Genomic DNA, 16,733 nt, shown 5'->3' with positions numbered 1-16,733 from the left:
GGTAGTAGGGGAAGCGGTCAGCCTGACTCCAGAGGAAAATAGTGTTTGGCTGATGACTAGTGGACTCAGCCTTTCACTACAGGGTCTAGGTGGGGTTGCAAAGAAAAGAGAAGGGTGTGCCTGGCAAGGTGAGGAGCCAGCAGCTGTTGGTGTCATAGGAATTTGCTTATCTTGCTTATGTTAGGAGGCCAGCCCTGCTGAAATCCTTAACACCATTCACATGCTAGTTCATTTTTATGAGAGTCACGTAAAGCATCAGGCAAAAGATTGGGCCTGTTTCCAGTCTTAATTCAGGGTGAATTCCAGGGTGACTTCAGGTAATTCATGCCATCTTCTCAGTTCCACTTTCTCCCTTCGTTGTATGTAACCAAACTTCTGTGAGAAAATGGTCAAGATGGAGGGTATCTGAAGAAGGCATCTAATTTAGCCTCTCTGCACATACAAGAACACAACTATTTTACGTTGTGAATCTGCCTTCATTAAATATGTTTGGAATTGATCAGTGCCTGCTCTTGATGACTTATTAAGATTGTTTTTTTGTTTGTTTGTGTTTTGGATGTCTGCAAGGACGATACTATAGAAACACAGAGTACCCTGATTTTTTCCCCTTTAGTACTCTGTGTAAACCTGTGCTATAGAATCTTGCACACAGTTGAATTAAATATGATGTAAAAATGATCAGTGAATTAAGTATTATTAATTGCTGTTCTCTTGAGAGGCTATATCCAGGGTTGAAAGTCATCTGTTTTGCTTCTTTATGCTATTTCATAACCTCTGCCTGCTTCTTTGTATTCTTTCATTTCTACTTGACTCAGCTTTGGGAATGTAATAAATTAAGGCCTAGAACTTTTATAATATATGAGTTAAAAGGGACCCACAAGGGGCTAATGTCTCAACATTAATTGAGAAAAAGGATCGTGTATGTGAAAGTGTTTTCTACAGCATTACATAGAGAGAGCGTTCCCTCATATAATGGCCTAGAGGGTTGCCTGATGTCCTCTGTTTAGTATAAATCAAGATGCAAATAAATCTCCAACTTCCTTTTAAGTTGTGAACATTTTAAGTAAGACAATCGCAAAAGATACAGTTACAAAATTCAGCGGCTTAGTCACACTCCAAGTTTTCTTTTTCCAGGTTTTAAAATTTATACTGAATTTTCTCTAAGCTCGTTAAGTTGACATTGGATCTTGTTTCCAAAATCATACATAGCCTGTGTCATCCCTGCCCTTCCCTCAAAGGAGCAAGAAAATTCTGTCATTATTGAGTTTGGTCACGAGTGGATGCTTCCTTGTGTAACTTCTCTTTGGAAAGTTTGAAGTAATCAAGATAGTTAATCTCTCCTCTCAGAGACAGGTCAGCAGAAAATATTTCTCCTGGCAGCTCCTCCTTCCATTTAATGTTTCCTTTCTTAGGTCTAAGGGTGTGGGGTAAAAAACAAACTCCAAACAAAAAAGAGTTTTCACTTTTGCTTCTAGAAGTTGCACTAGAATTCAGATCGCAGAAATAATGTTTTCTTGCAGCCACACTAAGTAACAGGGGATTTGAACGGCTCTTCTATATTAGGGCATTTAGAAGAAAGAATGATTCCCACCCCGCTATACCCGCAGTGAAAGTATCTTTATTGTTTTCATTGATAATAAAAGTAATACACGCTCAGTGTAATAAATTTAAACAATGCGTGTAAAGTAGAATGTGAAGATTCCCATAATTGGTGTTTCCACTCAAGATGTTTGTGTGCTGTCAACATAAATAGATGGTACTTGGCATACTGTTCTATAACGTGTTTTGTTTTTTTCCACTGAATATTTTGCAGGCTTTTTGCTACATCAGTGTCTGTGGGTCTGTCTGCAGCATTCTTTTTAAATGACTTTATCATAAGGTTGAATCAGAGTTGATTTACATAGTCCCTTCTTAATGGACATCATGTCATTTCTCATTTTCTGATGTTCTAAATTTGTGTCATTCAGTATGCTAGCCACCAGCCACTTGTGGCAATTTAACCTTGTTCAAATTAAATGATGTGTAAAAATCAGTTCGTCAGTAGCCATATTTCAAGTGCTCAGTAGCTATATGTGAGTAGCACAGATGTAGAGCTTTTCCATCATTGCATAAAGTTGTATTGGACAGTGCTGTTCTAAACTGCTGGTTTTCAGACTTTTTTTTTGAGTACATGTTTCCATTCCTTAATTCATCCATTCTTCATTCATTCAATAAATAATTATTAAGCGCTTCCTATGTGTCAGGCACTGTGCTAGGTACTTGGATATATCATTCATAAAACAAAACACCTACCCTCATAATGCTTAACATTCTATCAGCAAAAGGTTTTGACTACTCCCAGTAAATGTATTTATAAGTTGTATGTGTATTCTATCATGTCGTTATATTTTATTTACTTATTTATTAAATATTTATTTATCTATTTATGGTTGCATCAGGTCTTAGTTGCGGCACGCAACTAAGATTTTTTTCATTGCAGCACTCAGGCTCTTCGTTGCGGTGCATGGGCTTCTCTCTAGTTGTGGCGCACGGGCCCCAGAGCTCATGGGCTCAGTAGTTGTGGCATGCGGGCATAGTTGCCCCGCGATATGTGGGATCTTAGTTCCCCGACCAGAGATAGAACCTGCATCCCCTGAATTAGAAGGTGGATTCTTAACCACTGAACAACTAGGGAAGTCCCAATCATGCTGTTATATTTTAAAACATGTTAAAATAGGAATGAAAATGAATAAGATAAAAATGTACATAATTTCTGAAGTAGTCTTCCTGTGTCCCACCTTGGGGACCACTGTTCTGAATAATGCCCTTGGACTAGGTGGTCATCTCTAAAGGTCCTTCCAGTACTGAAACTGAACTGTTATCACATTTTAAGTAGGTAGTTCTTCTATTTTGATATGTGTAGGCTTTTTCCGACACTGTTTGAATTTGTTCTTATACTTATATATTTATTTAGCAAGCATTTATTAAGTTCGTACTATATGTCAGGCAGATGCCAGGAGATTGAACAAGTCAGGGTTCCTGCCCTCAAATGAGACAGGCCAGCAAATCAGTTATTCTGATACCAGGTGTTATGGAAATGCAGCAAAGGGACATAGAAAGAGAGAGATGGTTTGGCAGAATGGACAGCTCTCATGAACATGACTCATTTTTGGATAGTTATTGAACTCTGTTGTGGGACTTAATGGAATCACAGATTTCTCCAACAGGTACAATTTTTCTCCCTGATATTTTCTTTTCTCTTGGAAAATATAAAATCCTAAGCCATTAATTTAAGAATATTCAACTACTGTTGATTGTCCCATTAAGTATCTCTTTATGTTAAACTCTCACCTTTCTGTTTTTAAACTTAGATCTTAGGGTTGGAGAGGTTCTACATAGGACAGAAGCTAAGTACAAATAATTAGGTAGCTCCTGTTGTTTGAGAGGGGGAAGGTATGTGTTTATTCATACTTTCATTTAACAAATATTTTAAAAATACCTCCTATGCAGAAAAAACACTTAATTCCAAAATAAATTTCTCATAGGGGCTTTTAGTTAAGGAATTCTGAAGAATATAAAGGAAAATACTGTTTACAGCAAATTTAGAAATGGAAGAATTGATCGTGTGTTTTTTCTTTCCTTTCTTTCAGGGCAAGTTAAAGTGTTCAGAGCTCTTTATACGTTTGAACCCAGAACTGTAAGTATTCAGTTTTTCACTTTCAAATTGACATAAAAACCAAAAGTGATTTCATTTAGATACTTCCTCTGTCCTAAATGGTCATCAGCTGCTTCAGCCCTTCATTTGACTAAGGACAGAGTCCTCTGTGGTCCAGCCCCCTTTCTAGTCCTGCCATCCTCCACTCCTTCCCCTTCGTGGACCATTCCAGTCTGGATCTGGTGCACAGTACAACTCATGTCTGAACTCTTTGTAGACTCATGGCTCTGCACCTCTCTAAGCTTTGATCACACACTTCCTCTTCCATAAAGACTTTCTGATCACCCCATGGAGGAGTGGGATGTCTCTCCCGCCTCTGAATTTCTGCACTTGGCATTGCAGTCTTGCTCACCAGCACAGTGTCTAGGGTGCAGAACACAGGGGTTTAGAACTTACAGTAGCGTTTAGGACCCGCTCTGCCTCTTTTAGCAGCTGTGTGACCTGGTAAATTCAGAAATTACCTAACCTCTGTGCCTCAGTGTACTCATCTGTAAAGTGAAAATAATAATAATCTCATAGGGTTTTAGTGAGAATTAAGTGAGATTGTGTAAAGCTGCTGTTACTGTTAAGGAGTCATTGTTACTATTAGAAGGGGTAGTGGTTGCTATATTCATAGACTCTTAACACATAGTTTTGATTGGTTGATGTATTGATTACTTTAATTCACCTCCAGTTCTTTTCCAGGATGGAGTCTCTCTACTGTTATTTATTTATTTTTGGCTGCATCAGGTCTTCATTGCTGCGTGAGGGCTTTCTCTAGTTGCGGCGAGCTGGGGCTACTCTTCGTTGTGGTGCGCGGGCTTTTCATCACGATGGCTTCTCTTGTTTGGGAGCACGGGCTCTAGGCACGCAGGCTTCAGTAGTTGTGGCACATGGGCTCAGTAGTTGTGGCTCGTGGGCTCTAGAGCACAGGCCCAGTAGTTGTGGCACACGGGCTTAGTTGCTCCGTGGCATGTGGGATCTTCCTGGACCAGGGATCAAACCCATGTCCCCTGCATTGGCAGGCAGATTCTTAACCACTGCACCACCAGGGAGGTCCCTCTACAGCTTTTTAAAAGTCTTGGTTATTATTGAATGCGCAGGAGAAAACAGACATTTAATTCACTAGGTTTTTTGAATATTCCACATTTAAAATGCTATTTTTAATATCCATGGTCCCAAGCATCCTAGGCTGTAGAGCAGTGCCGCTAATTCGTCCTGTGTGTGCTGGATGGTCAGTAATGGCTACCTCATGCCCTGCTGCTCCCACACTCTGCTCCTCTCCATCTCCCCTCAATACAGACGTTGAAGGGGAGGTGTCTGGCTGATCAGGTCCCAGGGGTCTTCCTGACTGCTTAAGTGCCCATGCTGTACCAGTTGTTCAGTATTTTGAATGTCACCCTAGAACTAGGTTCATCTTAACATACTTTTCTGAATGAGAATTTCTTTTGGACAAGCTCGGTTTGGTCTTTCTCCCCTGGGCCCAGTGGCCATCTTCTCTAGTGGGATGGGTGTACCCCAGGATATCCTAAACTCACCTAAAAGTCATTGAGACAAAGAAGTTGGAAGGGCTGAGCTGGACTCTGTGAGTCCATCACTGACATGTACAGCACCCCAGAAATACCTGGGTCCAGTTTTTAGCTACTGTACTACTCTCAGGGGATAGGGACAGCAATACCCAACTCATCTCGGTGATCCACTGGGAAGCTTGTCACTCTTGGTTCTTCCTGTCAGTGCATTTCTCTCCTCTGTCGTGCATGAAGGCAAGGTAGTCCTGACATCACCCAGCCCTGTTTGGTTCTTATTTCTTACCCAACCCCCAATCCAATAAAGTGTCATATAGAGGCCTGGTAAGACTGGATAGACCAGTGTTGCACTGATGGAGAGAGAACAGCATTTCCTGTGTGCTGGAGGTATATTGATTTCTGCAAGGAAACCAGCAGGATCCTCCTCTCTATCATGTAACATTTGCTGGACTCCTCTAGGTTTATAGCACTATATGTAGGGGAAGGAGCCCTAGGATGGGATTCCAAAAGCTGAAGTAGGAGCCCAGCCCTACCACTCACTAACTGTGTGATTTGTGGCAAGTTCTTCAACCTCTCTGAGACTGGCTGTTAGATGGAGATTATACCCATGACCCAGCCCTGCCTTAATGGGCTGTTGTAGGATCAAATGACGTTAAGTATGCTTTGCAAGTATAAGGCACTGCTGTTGATTTTGTTGTATTGCATTATGTTGGGGTGGGGAAGAGAGAAACAACAGATATTTTCCACAGCCATTGCCTTTTATCCTGATCATGACACCATGGCAACCAGTAATGGCTATGCATGACCCTTCTGTATGAGAGAAAGCAGAGGTGGTGATGAAGGGCAGGGACTCCAGAATCTGAGTGTCACGGTTCAAGTTTAGGGTCTACCATGTACCTGCTGTATGGCCTTGGACAAGTTTCTCATCTATAATGTGATGATAAGAATAGCACCCACCTCACAGTGTTGCTGTGAGATTCTAAGTGTCCAGACCAGTGCCAGGCACATGATAATACTATAAAGTGCTAAATGAGAACATCTGTGGAGAATTTGATTTTTTTTTTCTTTTTATTAATTCTCAGGGCTCCAGGTTGACAAATGTGGAAAATTTCAAAAGGACGTCACGGTCTTTCCAAAATTTTTCATAAAATACATATTTGCATAAACCAACCAAAATTAATGCCTTGAGAATTATATGTTACCAAGAATATATGGAACAGGATATACATTACCAAGTGGGTACTCATCCCTATAACATCCCAGTGGCCAACAATTTACTTGTTCTGATACCTTGTGGTTGTTCAAGGAGAGAGGAAAAGAAGAATGTGGTTAAAAACCAAAGAACAGACTAGAAATAGACAAGTGCTTACTTGATTGTGTCACTCTTTTCCCATCATAGTCCCTGAATACGATGCCAAGAATTTAAAAGTCGATCCTCACTGAACATTTACATTGTGTCCTGCAAGTGGTTTCTTAATGGAAAGTGTGAATATCGGAGGTACAAATCTATCTGAGTTTTAAAATCATGAAATTACCTTGTCGTTTATATTGCCACCAGCAGTCTGAAGAATTTGGTAAACGACCTCCTCAGCTACATTAGGAAAAACCGCCCCTAGCTTCTTTGGAAGAAGATATTTTAGCGGGGGTAGCATTGTGTGTCTGGGAGCTATTGATTGAAAAGAAAATAAACGTTCCACTCTCTTTTCTCAGGATGAAAACTTAGCGAGACCTTTTTTTACCTAACTGAAATCGACTGCCTTTTGTTGCTCCCTTAGTTGAAAAACAAGTCTGATCTAATGGGTAGCTGAGGCAGGCACTGCTATGGAAGAGCAGCCATTAATTTAAAATCCGAAACAGCGCAAGAAGTTTTGAAATGACTGTACTTGGTGACAGTTTCCAAATCATGCCTTTTACCAAACCACAAAAGAAAAGAATTATTTACAAATACCATATGATTTTAAAAATTGAGGTAAAATTCACATAACACAACATTAACAATTTTTTGTATTTAAAGTGAACAGTGAAGCATTTAGTACAATCACAATGTTGTACAGCTATTACCTCTGTCTAGTTCCAAAATACTTTCACTGTCCCCAAAGAAAACTCTGTACCCATTAAACACTGACTTCCCATTCTTCCAGGCTTTATTCCTTTTTATGAGGAAGACTAATTACAGAGACTTGTGTATGTTCTTTGTTTTTTAAGTTATGTGTTTGGCACTTTCTCAAAATGTGCCTTTTGTTTCAAGGGTGAATGATCTTATTAAGTGTGGAAATTCAGGCAAACTTGACTTTTGTGGTTTTAGACATGACTCCTTCACTTCAACGTAAGCACTGATTGAGGAGGATTGATTGTTAGACGTAAGTGGGCAAGGTTAGCTTCTCTTCAAGACATTGAACTCTTTCAAAACTCCAAGAAACTCAGTCACTCCAGAAAAATGCTAAGATTTCACATATATTCTGTTTTCTTTACTTCCTTGCATCCTGCTTCATTCTCCCCACCCATTCCTTACTGTTGTAAGGATGGCTACTCCATCCCACCAGCTGGGATGCTATGGTGGCAGTGAGTCACCTTTCTGGCCTCTGAGAAGTGAGCCAGTTAACGGCAGGGAAGTGCTAAAGTAAACAATTTGTTTCCCTAATCACTTTCTATATCCATCACATATTGGTAGTAATATTGATCATAGATCATCAGGACATTTTAGGGAAAAATTGAGAAAAGTCTTAGAAGGCTTTACTTTTTTTCTTCCAAATGCCTATTTCCAATAATATTAAAATGTATGTCATTGATCTACACAGGCTCAACTAATTTTGTATAGATATGCTATGTGTAAGTCTAGTCTCTGTAGATCGAAGTGTAAATTAAGAAATGCTTCAGAAAGTGCTTTTTAGAGGAACTCACATTTTTTAGTTTCATTAATCATCATTTGCTAATTTTTATATTTGAATGCATATTGCATCTAAATATGAATTATGGTTGCTTAAAGCATGATATAGCTGATATAGTCTTCATCTATATTCACGGGGAAATAGTTATAAAAATAATAGAGATCATCTTTGAAACTCAGTAAATGACTGTTGCAGAGTCACATTTACTGCCGTAGTCTGCAGCTGAGAGAGATAAACAAAAGGAAAATGAAAGAATGAAATAATTTGTTTCACTAGCATAATTTTTATTTGTGTGGAGCAGTAACTGGAATCAAATATCAAAGCCTTTAAAAATTTTTTTTTTCCAACCAGCATTATGAAACTAATATGTGCTTATGATCTTATCCTATGTAAAATTTTGTGCCCTACATTCTTCACTTAGCATGACAATGTAAACATTTCCCAATATCTGAAACTTGCTCATCAGTAGACATAAATATACATATATATAGATTCTGGCCACGCCAGGCGGCTTACAGGATCTTAGTTCTCTGACCAGGGATTGAACCTGGGCCACAGCACTGTAAGCGCTGAGTCCTAACCAGTGGACCACCAGGGAACTCCCTAGACATTTTATTTACTCATACAGTCATGCTGATAAGTGTTATCTACTGATGGGAAAAAGATATTTAATTAAAGTGCCTGGCTTTATTCAGGGAGTTTGTAGGACATTTGGCTGGTATAAGAGCATGTATTGTCTGTGTAATTAATTAACCCCTTAGAGCTTGCTTAAGATCTAGAACGAGTTGCTGCTTCATATCTTTCGGCTCTTTAGTCTTTTTTTTTTTTTTTTTTGTGGCACGCGGGCCTCTCATTGCTGTGGCCTCTCCCGTTGCGGAGTGCAGGCTCCAGACGCACAGGCTCAGCGACCATGGCTCACGGGCCCAGCCGCTCTGCGGCATTTGGGATCTTCCCGGACCGGGGCACGAACCCGTGTCCCCTGCATCGGCAGGCGGATTCTCAACCACTGTGCCACCAGGGAAGCCCTCTTTAGTCTTATTAATGGTTGAATTATGTATTAACTGTTCTCATATATAAGATATTCATTCTCTCTGAACATGAAGAGTTAAGATAATGGTTTTCTCAAAATAAGTAGAGAGCGATGTTGATATGAAAGTGTTTAAGGATTGAAGGCTAATAGTTTAGGAGAGAGCCAAGCTTCTAGCTATTTTTCATGGTTTTAGTTCTAGACATTTATCCTTTTATGAAAAAATATATATCACCTTTTGAAATTTTTACAATGAAAAAGTTTTATTAATATTATTTTTTGGTATAAAAATGCCTTGCTTTCATTGGGGAAGAAAATAAGGTGTGTGGGTGTGTGGGGAGGAATTCTTATTTCTTATATTCTTTGAAGTTTATCGTGGGAAAATTCACATTTCTGTGCATGTGTTAGCTTGTCAATAATGTTATATGGTTTATGTGCAGATTTAAGTATATAAAAACTACGCTGTCTATAAGGATTTTAGAATGTGGAATTTGTATAATTATCATCATCATTGAATTCTAATTCATGAAAAAATCACATGGAGTAAAACTTAATTTTTTTTTTTTTTTTTTAGCCAGATGAATTGTACTTTGAAGAAGGTGATATTATCTACATTACTGACATGGTAAGCCCAGCCAATATTTTGTCATACCACGCATGAACTAAAGATGTATAAGACTATTTTGTATAGCTGTAATATTGTACATTATTTACATGTATATCTGTATAGAAATACATATACCCAAGTTCACTCACTGAGCATAATTTGTAATAACGTAAGATTGGAAGTAGCCCTTACTCCATCAATAGGAAAATAGTTCAATAAACTTTGCTGTATCTACAAACAGTATTATGCAGCTATAAAAAGGAGTGAGGAATATCTCTATATGATATTATGGAGTAATTTAAGTGAACAAAAGCAAGGTGAAAAAAATGTGGATAGTGTGCCTTTGCTAATGTAAGTAAGAAAGGGTGAGAGGATATACATATACATATTTTCCTCAATTTAAAATTAAAAGTCAAAGGAGGAGTCATAAAGTTTTAAAAAGTAGTTTCTTCTCTGAAAGGAAAGGGAAAAGGGTAGAGGAAACATAGATGGAATATAGACTTTTTAAAAATTACACCTTGTTTTGGAGATCTGTCTTTGGAATCATGTAAACTTTTGCATAGTTATAAAATTAAATTAAATGATAAAAAGCAATCCCTAAAAATTAAAAGCAGAATGAATCAAATGAACTTAGTTGTACCCCAGGTATTTGGCATGACACACAGAGAGGAACTATTCCAAGTGACTTTAAAACTCAGCATTTCAACTGAATATCTCTAGTAGAATAATATGAAGAACAAAAAGAACTTCTACCCCCAAATTATAAACAGTTTTTAATCATGATGTTGGAGAAGTGTTGGTGTTGTTATTCTGAGATTGATGCATGTGTACTGCAGTTTAGAGCAAATGAGTCATTAAGTCAATGATGTAGAAAACTGGCAGTTTCAGCCTGCAAGAAAGGATGTACAGATAGATGTAAGATCAATGAAGTTAAGTCGCTCTGCATTTGAATTGGAAGTATGTTGTATATTATCTAAAATAAAATAAACAAAAGGATTTCTGCTCTGTCCTTTGAAAAGGCCAAAAAAAAAAAAAAAGACCAATAATAATAATATGTTATTTCCCATTAAAAGGAACAAAGTTCCTTTGAGAAATGTCTGGTACCAGGTTGGGGGCAGGAAAGGTACAAGATAATCCCAGGACATCTTGTTCTTAGAAAGCAAGGAAACTCCCAAAGACTACTAGGGTCCCACTGGAAAGACACAGAACTAAATTGAAGAGGCTGCCACTGGTCAAAGATAGGACAATTTGAGCAATCAGTTAGGGCAACAATTCCAAGGATTGAAACAAATCTACTCTATTTAAATTCATGAGCTCCTAATGATACTTAAAAACAAAAATCATTGGTCAACCTGAGAGAATGCTAGGGAACCAACTTTTTATTCTGATGACTCTTAAGGAAAAGAATCAGTATTTATTCTGACAACTCTAAAGGAAAAGAATCAGTATTTATTGTGCCTTTCTCCGTGAACTTTATCTCTGGGTAACCTGAGAGTTGATGAGGGAAAGTTCGTCTTTAAAGTAATATTCTAGTTATTTAAATGAAGAAGGAATGATAGAATTAGCCTGTCACCATTTGCAACCCTTATGAAATAATGGATCCAAATAATGCTCATCAGTGGTTACTAATGTTACAAAAAGAGAGACATTGTGTGTCTCCTGATGGAAGAATCAATGCTACACATGAAATAGTCTTGCTAAAAAATTGAATCTGAATCTAATTAAGCCTCTAGAACTAATGACCGATTTATAGGCAATACAGGGAGCAGAGGAACACATTTTTTTATAACAAGGGATACAACAAGGAAAATCCAGACTCTTCCAAACTCTTCGGAACAAACTAGTTTCTATGAAAAGTCTATTGTGAAGGAGTGAAAAAAAAAATGAATGGGGAAACTATACACTGAAAGAGACTTAAGAGGCAAATCAATCAATCATACTGTATGGACTTTATTATAAGACCTACTGGAAATTTTGAGTATTGTAGATATTTGATGATATTAAGGAATTATTGTTGAAAAAATTTTAAGCTAGCAAACAAAATAATACATGATAATGGTGTTATTATTATGGAAAAGTCCTTATCTTTCAGAGATTCGTATTAAAATATTTACAGATAAAAGAATATGGTGTCTAGAATTTATTTCAGGATAATCTGAAGGGGAGGGAGGTTGTACGTGAGGATATGCATGAAACAGTATTGGCCATGAGTAAATAGTTCATGCAGTTAGGAAATGGGTATGTGTAGGTTCCTTATATGGTTCCTTCTACTTTGGTATAGGTTTGAATTTTTCTATGATAAAAAGTTACCAAAAAAGCAAAGGTGAAATAAAGAGATCTTTAGAAAAGCAAATATATGCATATCTTGAGAGTAAGAGAAATTAGACTCTGGACCAAAAAATCCTACAGATAGTCTAAACCAAACATAATTTTTCCCCTTCTCTTTCATATTATCTCTGTTTGATTTGTTTGAATGTGGAGTCTCTATGATGAAGTGTCTTTGATTTTTTGCAGGCAGATGTGTGTATATTTGTAATTTAATGATAAGGGGAATGGACATCCATAACTAGGGAGTGAGGAAGCTTGATCAGTGTGACCAGGGCTGATGGACATTTGGTAAAGCAGTAACTCTGCATTTGAATTGGAAGTATGTTGTATTTTATCTAAAATAAAACAAAAAGTGTCAACTGCTCTACCCTTTGAAAAGGCCAAAAGGAGGCCAATATGCGCCACATGGTTTTAAAAATGACTGAATGTAAACTGGATTCGGTCCCACTTAATTTAACTCTTCTTTCACCAGAGTGATACCAATTGGTGGAAAGGCACCTCCAAAGGCAGGACGGGACTAATCCCAAGCAACTATGGTAAGTATGGCAGCGGTGGCTTTACTTGGGCTGTACTTTGTGTATTTTCAGTTATCTGGTTCCTGAGGCCTTTCTGCTTCCTGCTGTGGCTGAGAAATCGATGGAGTCATTGCCAGCCTAGGGCATGTTCTACTCTGAGCCTCCTCTTAATAGAGTGGTCATGGATGCTGGATGTACTTGAACTTGACTCCTTGGCTTAAGAAAATGCATTGTAACATTCTTGAAAGAATCTAAGGTTTCCAGGAAAATACTTATAGTTTTACTTTATTCAACGCTTAGACATTTTTCTTTTTCTTTTCTTTCTTCTTTGTTTTTTTTAGACTAGCCCCCCTTTCTTTTGTGATGAAGTAACCTTGCCTTGTTATGTTAATTAATGTTTGGGGCAGTGATGTTCATTAAATGAACATTAGGGCAGTTTGAGGCACTTGAGCAGTGAGACGCACTTCTAGTTGGAAGGGGGACAAAGCAGACTTTCGTAGAAATCAGCAGAGTAAAGTAAAAAGCGCACAGGATTGATAAACAAGGGTCCTGGGTTTTAATCCTTCTTCCACTTCTAACAGCAAGGGACCTTAGTTAGGGTACTTAACTGCTGCCCCTGGGACCGTTTCTCCATCTGTATAACAAGAGGGTTTGATTTAAATCACTTCTAAGGTTCCTTTGGACTTTAGCATTAGATACTTCCTTAGACCAATAGGGCTGACATCAGGCACCAGTTCCAAACACTGGAAGGGGACTTAGAAATTTCAAGGAAGGCAATTCAGAGCTCCTAGGGGAGCGGAGGGGAGGAGGTGGAGGGGAGGAGAGAAAGTGGGGGGAGGGAAATGAGTGAGACCTGGGGCTCAACACATGGGCCCCACTTACCTGGTCTAAGGGCCATATCATTCTGGATTTTAAAAGACTAAGCATTTCTACACTCCTCTAACCTTTGAAATCCCAAATAAACAACTTCTCCAGCTGGTCATAGACTGAGGGTGCAAAATGTTTCTCAGTTGCTAGATCCCTGGTAGCCAAGGGAGTATCTAGTTACAGCCCTTTGTGGTGGGAGGGGTGGGTGTGAAGTCTCATTTGAACAACAGTCTTCATGTGGTCACTCCTACTGATTCTAGGACAGCAGTGAATACACCTTCCTTAGGGGCAGGCAGGTATGCTGATTGCCCATTCTGAATATAGAAAGCAAAATATTTCTCCTTTACCTCACCCTTCATATCCACACACACAAGGGAGACAATTATTTTTAGCCATCTTCAAAGCAGGGTGTTTTTTTTGTTTGTTTGTTTTTGTGTGTGTGGTATGCGGGCCTCTCACTGTTGTGGCCTCTCCCGTTGCGGAGCACAGGCTCCGGACGTGCAGGCTCAGCAGCCATGGCTCACGGGCCCAGCCGCTCCACGGCATGTGGGATCCTCCCAGACCAGGGCACAAACCCGTGTCCCCTGCATCATCAGGCGGGCTCTCAACCACTGTGCCACCAGGGAAGCCCTAGGGTGTTTTTATAGAATGTAAAAAGGAACCTCAAATGCTTTCTTTTGCACTTTCCTGACTAAATTTGTTGGTGAAATATTTGAGCAAACTGGTTGGCAGACCTTGGATCTGTTTGTTTCTATTTATACTTCCAGTTAATGGCTATGTTTGTTTCTGTTTATACTCCCAGTTAATTGCTGTGTTATTGTCTTAGCTTGGCTTCTTTTGACACATAATTCAGCTTCTTTCAAAGCACAAAACATCACTTTTGATTTTCTGCCATTTTTAAAAACTCACATTAAGTAAGGGAAGCTGTATGGTGGAAGGTCCTGGCACTTCTGAAGCTGGGACACTGAACTGGCTTCAGGGAATCCTTTGGGTGGCCCTCTCAACATTGATTTGCATCTTTTTTTTTTCCATCTAGTGGCTGAGCAGGCAGAATCCATTGACAATCCATTGCATGAAGCTGCAAAAAGAGGTAGGTCTGATTCTTTTTGATTGAGATAAACAGTACAGTAAAACACAGACATATTAATTATGTAGTTTGATGACTTTTAACAAATGCATTTACCTGTGTAACCAACACCCAGATCAAGATCCAGAACATTTCTGTCATCCCAGAAAGTTCCCTTCCCAGTTAAATCCTTGCCTCCCCCAGAGGCAATCTCTGTTCTGGCCTTCTTTCACTCTATAGAAATGTGTGATTTTAATTTTTAAAATGTCAGTCAACAAATAACTTTTGAGTCTTACCTGCCCTGTGCTTAGTTGCAAGTGGAAAGTCATGCTCTGTGACTCGCAGAGCTCAAAGTCTGGCAGGGGAGAGATGTGTGTAGCAGATCATTACAAGATGGTGTGATAAGTATAGCGGTTGAAGTGTGTTTCAGTTAAACAGGCTATAGAGGCCAGAATGAGTAACAGGAGGGCAGAGGGTGGGGGCTTCTCAGGGGTCCAGCACCTGGGAGAGTGTTAGTATATTGCAAGTATGAATGGTGAGGTTGGGGTTGGGGAGGAAGGAAGCACCAGGGATGGGGCTTGTACGTGGGGCTTTGTTCCATAGATCAGTGGCTCTCCACAGAGGGTAATTCCTCTCTGCAAACCCTGGGACATTTGGCAGTATCTGGAGGCATTTTTTTGTTTGTTTGTTTGTTTGTTATTTTGCGGAACGCGGGCCTCTCACTGTTGTGGCCTCTCCGGTTGTGGAGCACAGGCTCTGGACGCACAGGCTCAGGGGCCATGGCCTACGGGCCCAGCCGCTCCGCGGCATGTGGGATCTTCCCGGACCGGGGCACGAACCCGTGTACCCTGCATCGGCAGGCGTACTCTCAACCACTGCGCCACCAGGGAAGTCCTCTGGAGGCATTTTGACTGTCATAACTGGCGGGATGCTGGCACCTTTTGCGTAGAGGCTGGGGATGTTGCTAAACATCGTGCAGTACAGCCCCCATAACAAAGAACCCTCCAGCGCCAGATGTCAGTAGGGCCGCTGTTGAGAAACCCTGCTGTAGATCGTGGGGAATTTTTTATAAGGCCACAGTAAGCTCTCTTTCATTTAATTGTAGATATTTCTGAAATCTGAATGTGCAAAAGGAAATTATTGGTTTAGGATTGTGCATAAGTAGAACTACTAAATTGACATTTAAAAAATTCTTTGTAAACTAGATATTTAGGGCATTAGCCACAGGATATTAAATGAATAGTTATACTTTAACATATAAGAGCAGCAGCTTTGAGTAGGTTATTTAGTTTTTCTTTTCTTATAGGAACTGAAAATGCATTTTAAATATGAATATGAGTAGTATCTGCTTGTTCTTAGGTTTGAAATTTTTTCCCGAAGTTCCAGGATTTCACAAAGGAAAAAAAAGCTTTTTTTACAGGGTAAAAATACCTTAAATGGACCCATTTAGGCAACTCTTCCCATTAACCTACCATTAAAAATTGATGTTAATGCTTTCCATTAATAAACTGGAAGTCAAAATGTACCATAGAGAATGCGTTATGGGGCAGGTTTTAATTTCAGACTTACTGATTAATCCTTTGCAAATGCGAATTTATGCAGGATGAAATTGATTGAAAAGCAAAACGAAGAAAACTAAAACCCTTTTTCATGTGTTTTTATAAATGTAAAATGTTTTCAGGCAACTTGAGTTGGTTGAGAGAGTGTTTGGACAACCGAGTAGGTGTTAATGGCTTGGACAAAGCTGGAAGCACCGCCTTGTACTGGGCTTGTCACGGGGGTCACAAAGGTATTACATTTTGTTTGTTATCATAAATATCTGTGCTACTGAAAATGTGCTTCATCTAGGGGAGCCAGAGTTACACAAATGAAAAAAAATTGGTATTCTTTTCAAATTTTTCAGAATGTCAGCCAAAAGCCCAGTCCCTGGAAGCTCTGTAAAACAGTAGGTAGAATGTGATTGGCCAGCCTCACTACACAGACCTTTTCACTTGAAGGAGTGGAAGCTTCCTTTCCTCTCTCAGACTTGCAAAGGTCTGAGAAAACAGGAAAACAACAGTAATATAAAAACAACCCCCACTGTCTAATCTCACAGAAGAAAGGACCAGAATTGATTCCTCTGACTTAGTTTTTCCCAGGAAGCTTTTTTTTTTTTTTTTTTTCGGTACGCGGGCCTCTCACTGTTGTGGCCTCTCCCATTGCGGAGCACAGGTTCTGGACACGCAGGCTCAGCGGC

The 16,733-nt window shown here is 39.3% G+C and overlaps 1 protein-coding gene across 3 annotated transcripts in view; it reads left to right on the top strand.

The window, feature by feature from the left end:
* OSTF1 (osteoclast stimulating factor 1) overlaps positions 1 to 16,733 on the top strand; it is a 50,277-nt gene that overhangs the window by 18,383 nt on the left and 15,161 nt on the right. For 2 of the 3 annotated variants that reach the window (XM_060300837.2, XM_030876986.3), the window contains exons 2-6: positions 3,630 to 3,676; positions 9,689 to 9,739; positions 12,522 to 12,585; positions 14,468 to 14,521; positions 16,179 to 16,286. In XM_060300837.2, the coding sequence (XP_060156820.1) occupies positions 3,630 to 3,676; positions 9,689 to 9,739; positions 12,522 to 12,585; positions 14,468 to 14,521; positions 16,179 to 16,286 (324 nt within the window). Of the gene's footprint in view, positions 1 to 3,629; positions 3,677 to 6,632; positions 6,698 to 9,688; positions 9,740 to 12,521; positions 12,586 to 14,467; positions 14,522 to 16,178; positions 16,287 to 16,733 lie in introns of those variants that run through there. The other variant, XM_070045739.1, reaches the window with a different exon arrangement.

Source organism: Globicephala melas, chromosome 6, assembly GCF_963455315.2.
Source record: "Globicephala melas chromosome 6, mGloMel1.2, whole genome shotgun sequence".
Taxonomy (NCBI): domain Eukaryota; kingdom Metazoa; phylum Chordata; class Mammalia; order Artiodactyla; family Delphinidae; genus Globicephala; species Globicephala melas.
Note: the sequence above shows the minus strand (reverse complement) of the source record. Positions and strands in the feature narration are given on the sequence as shown.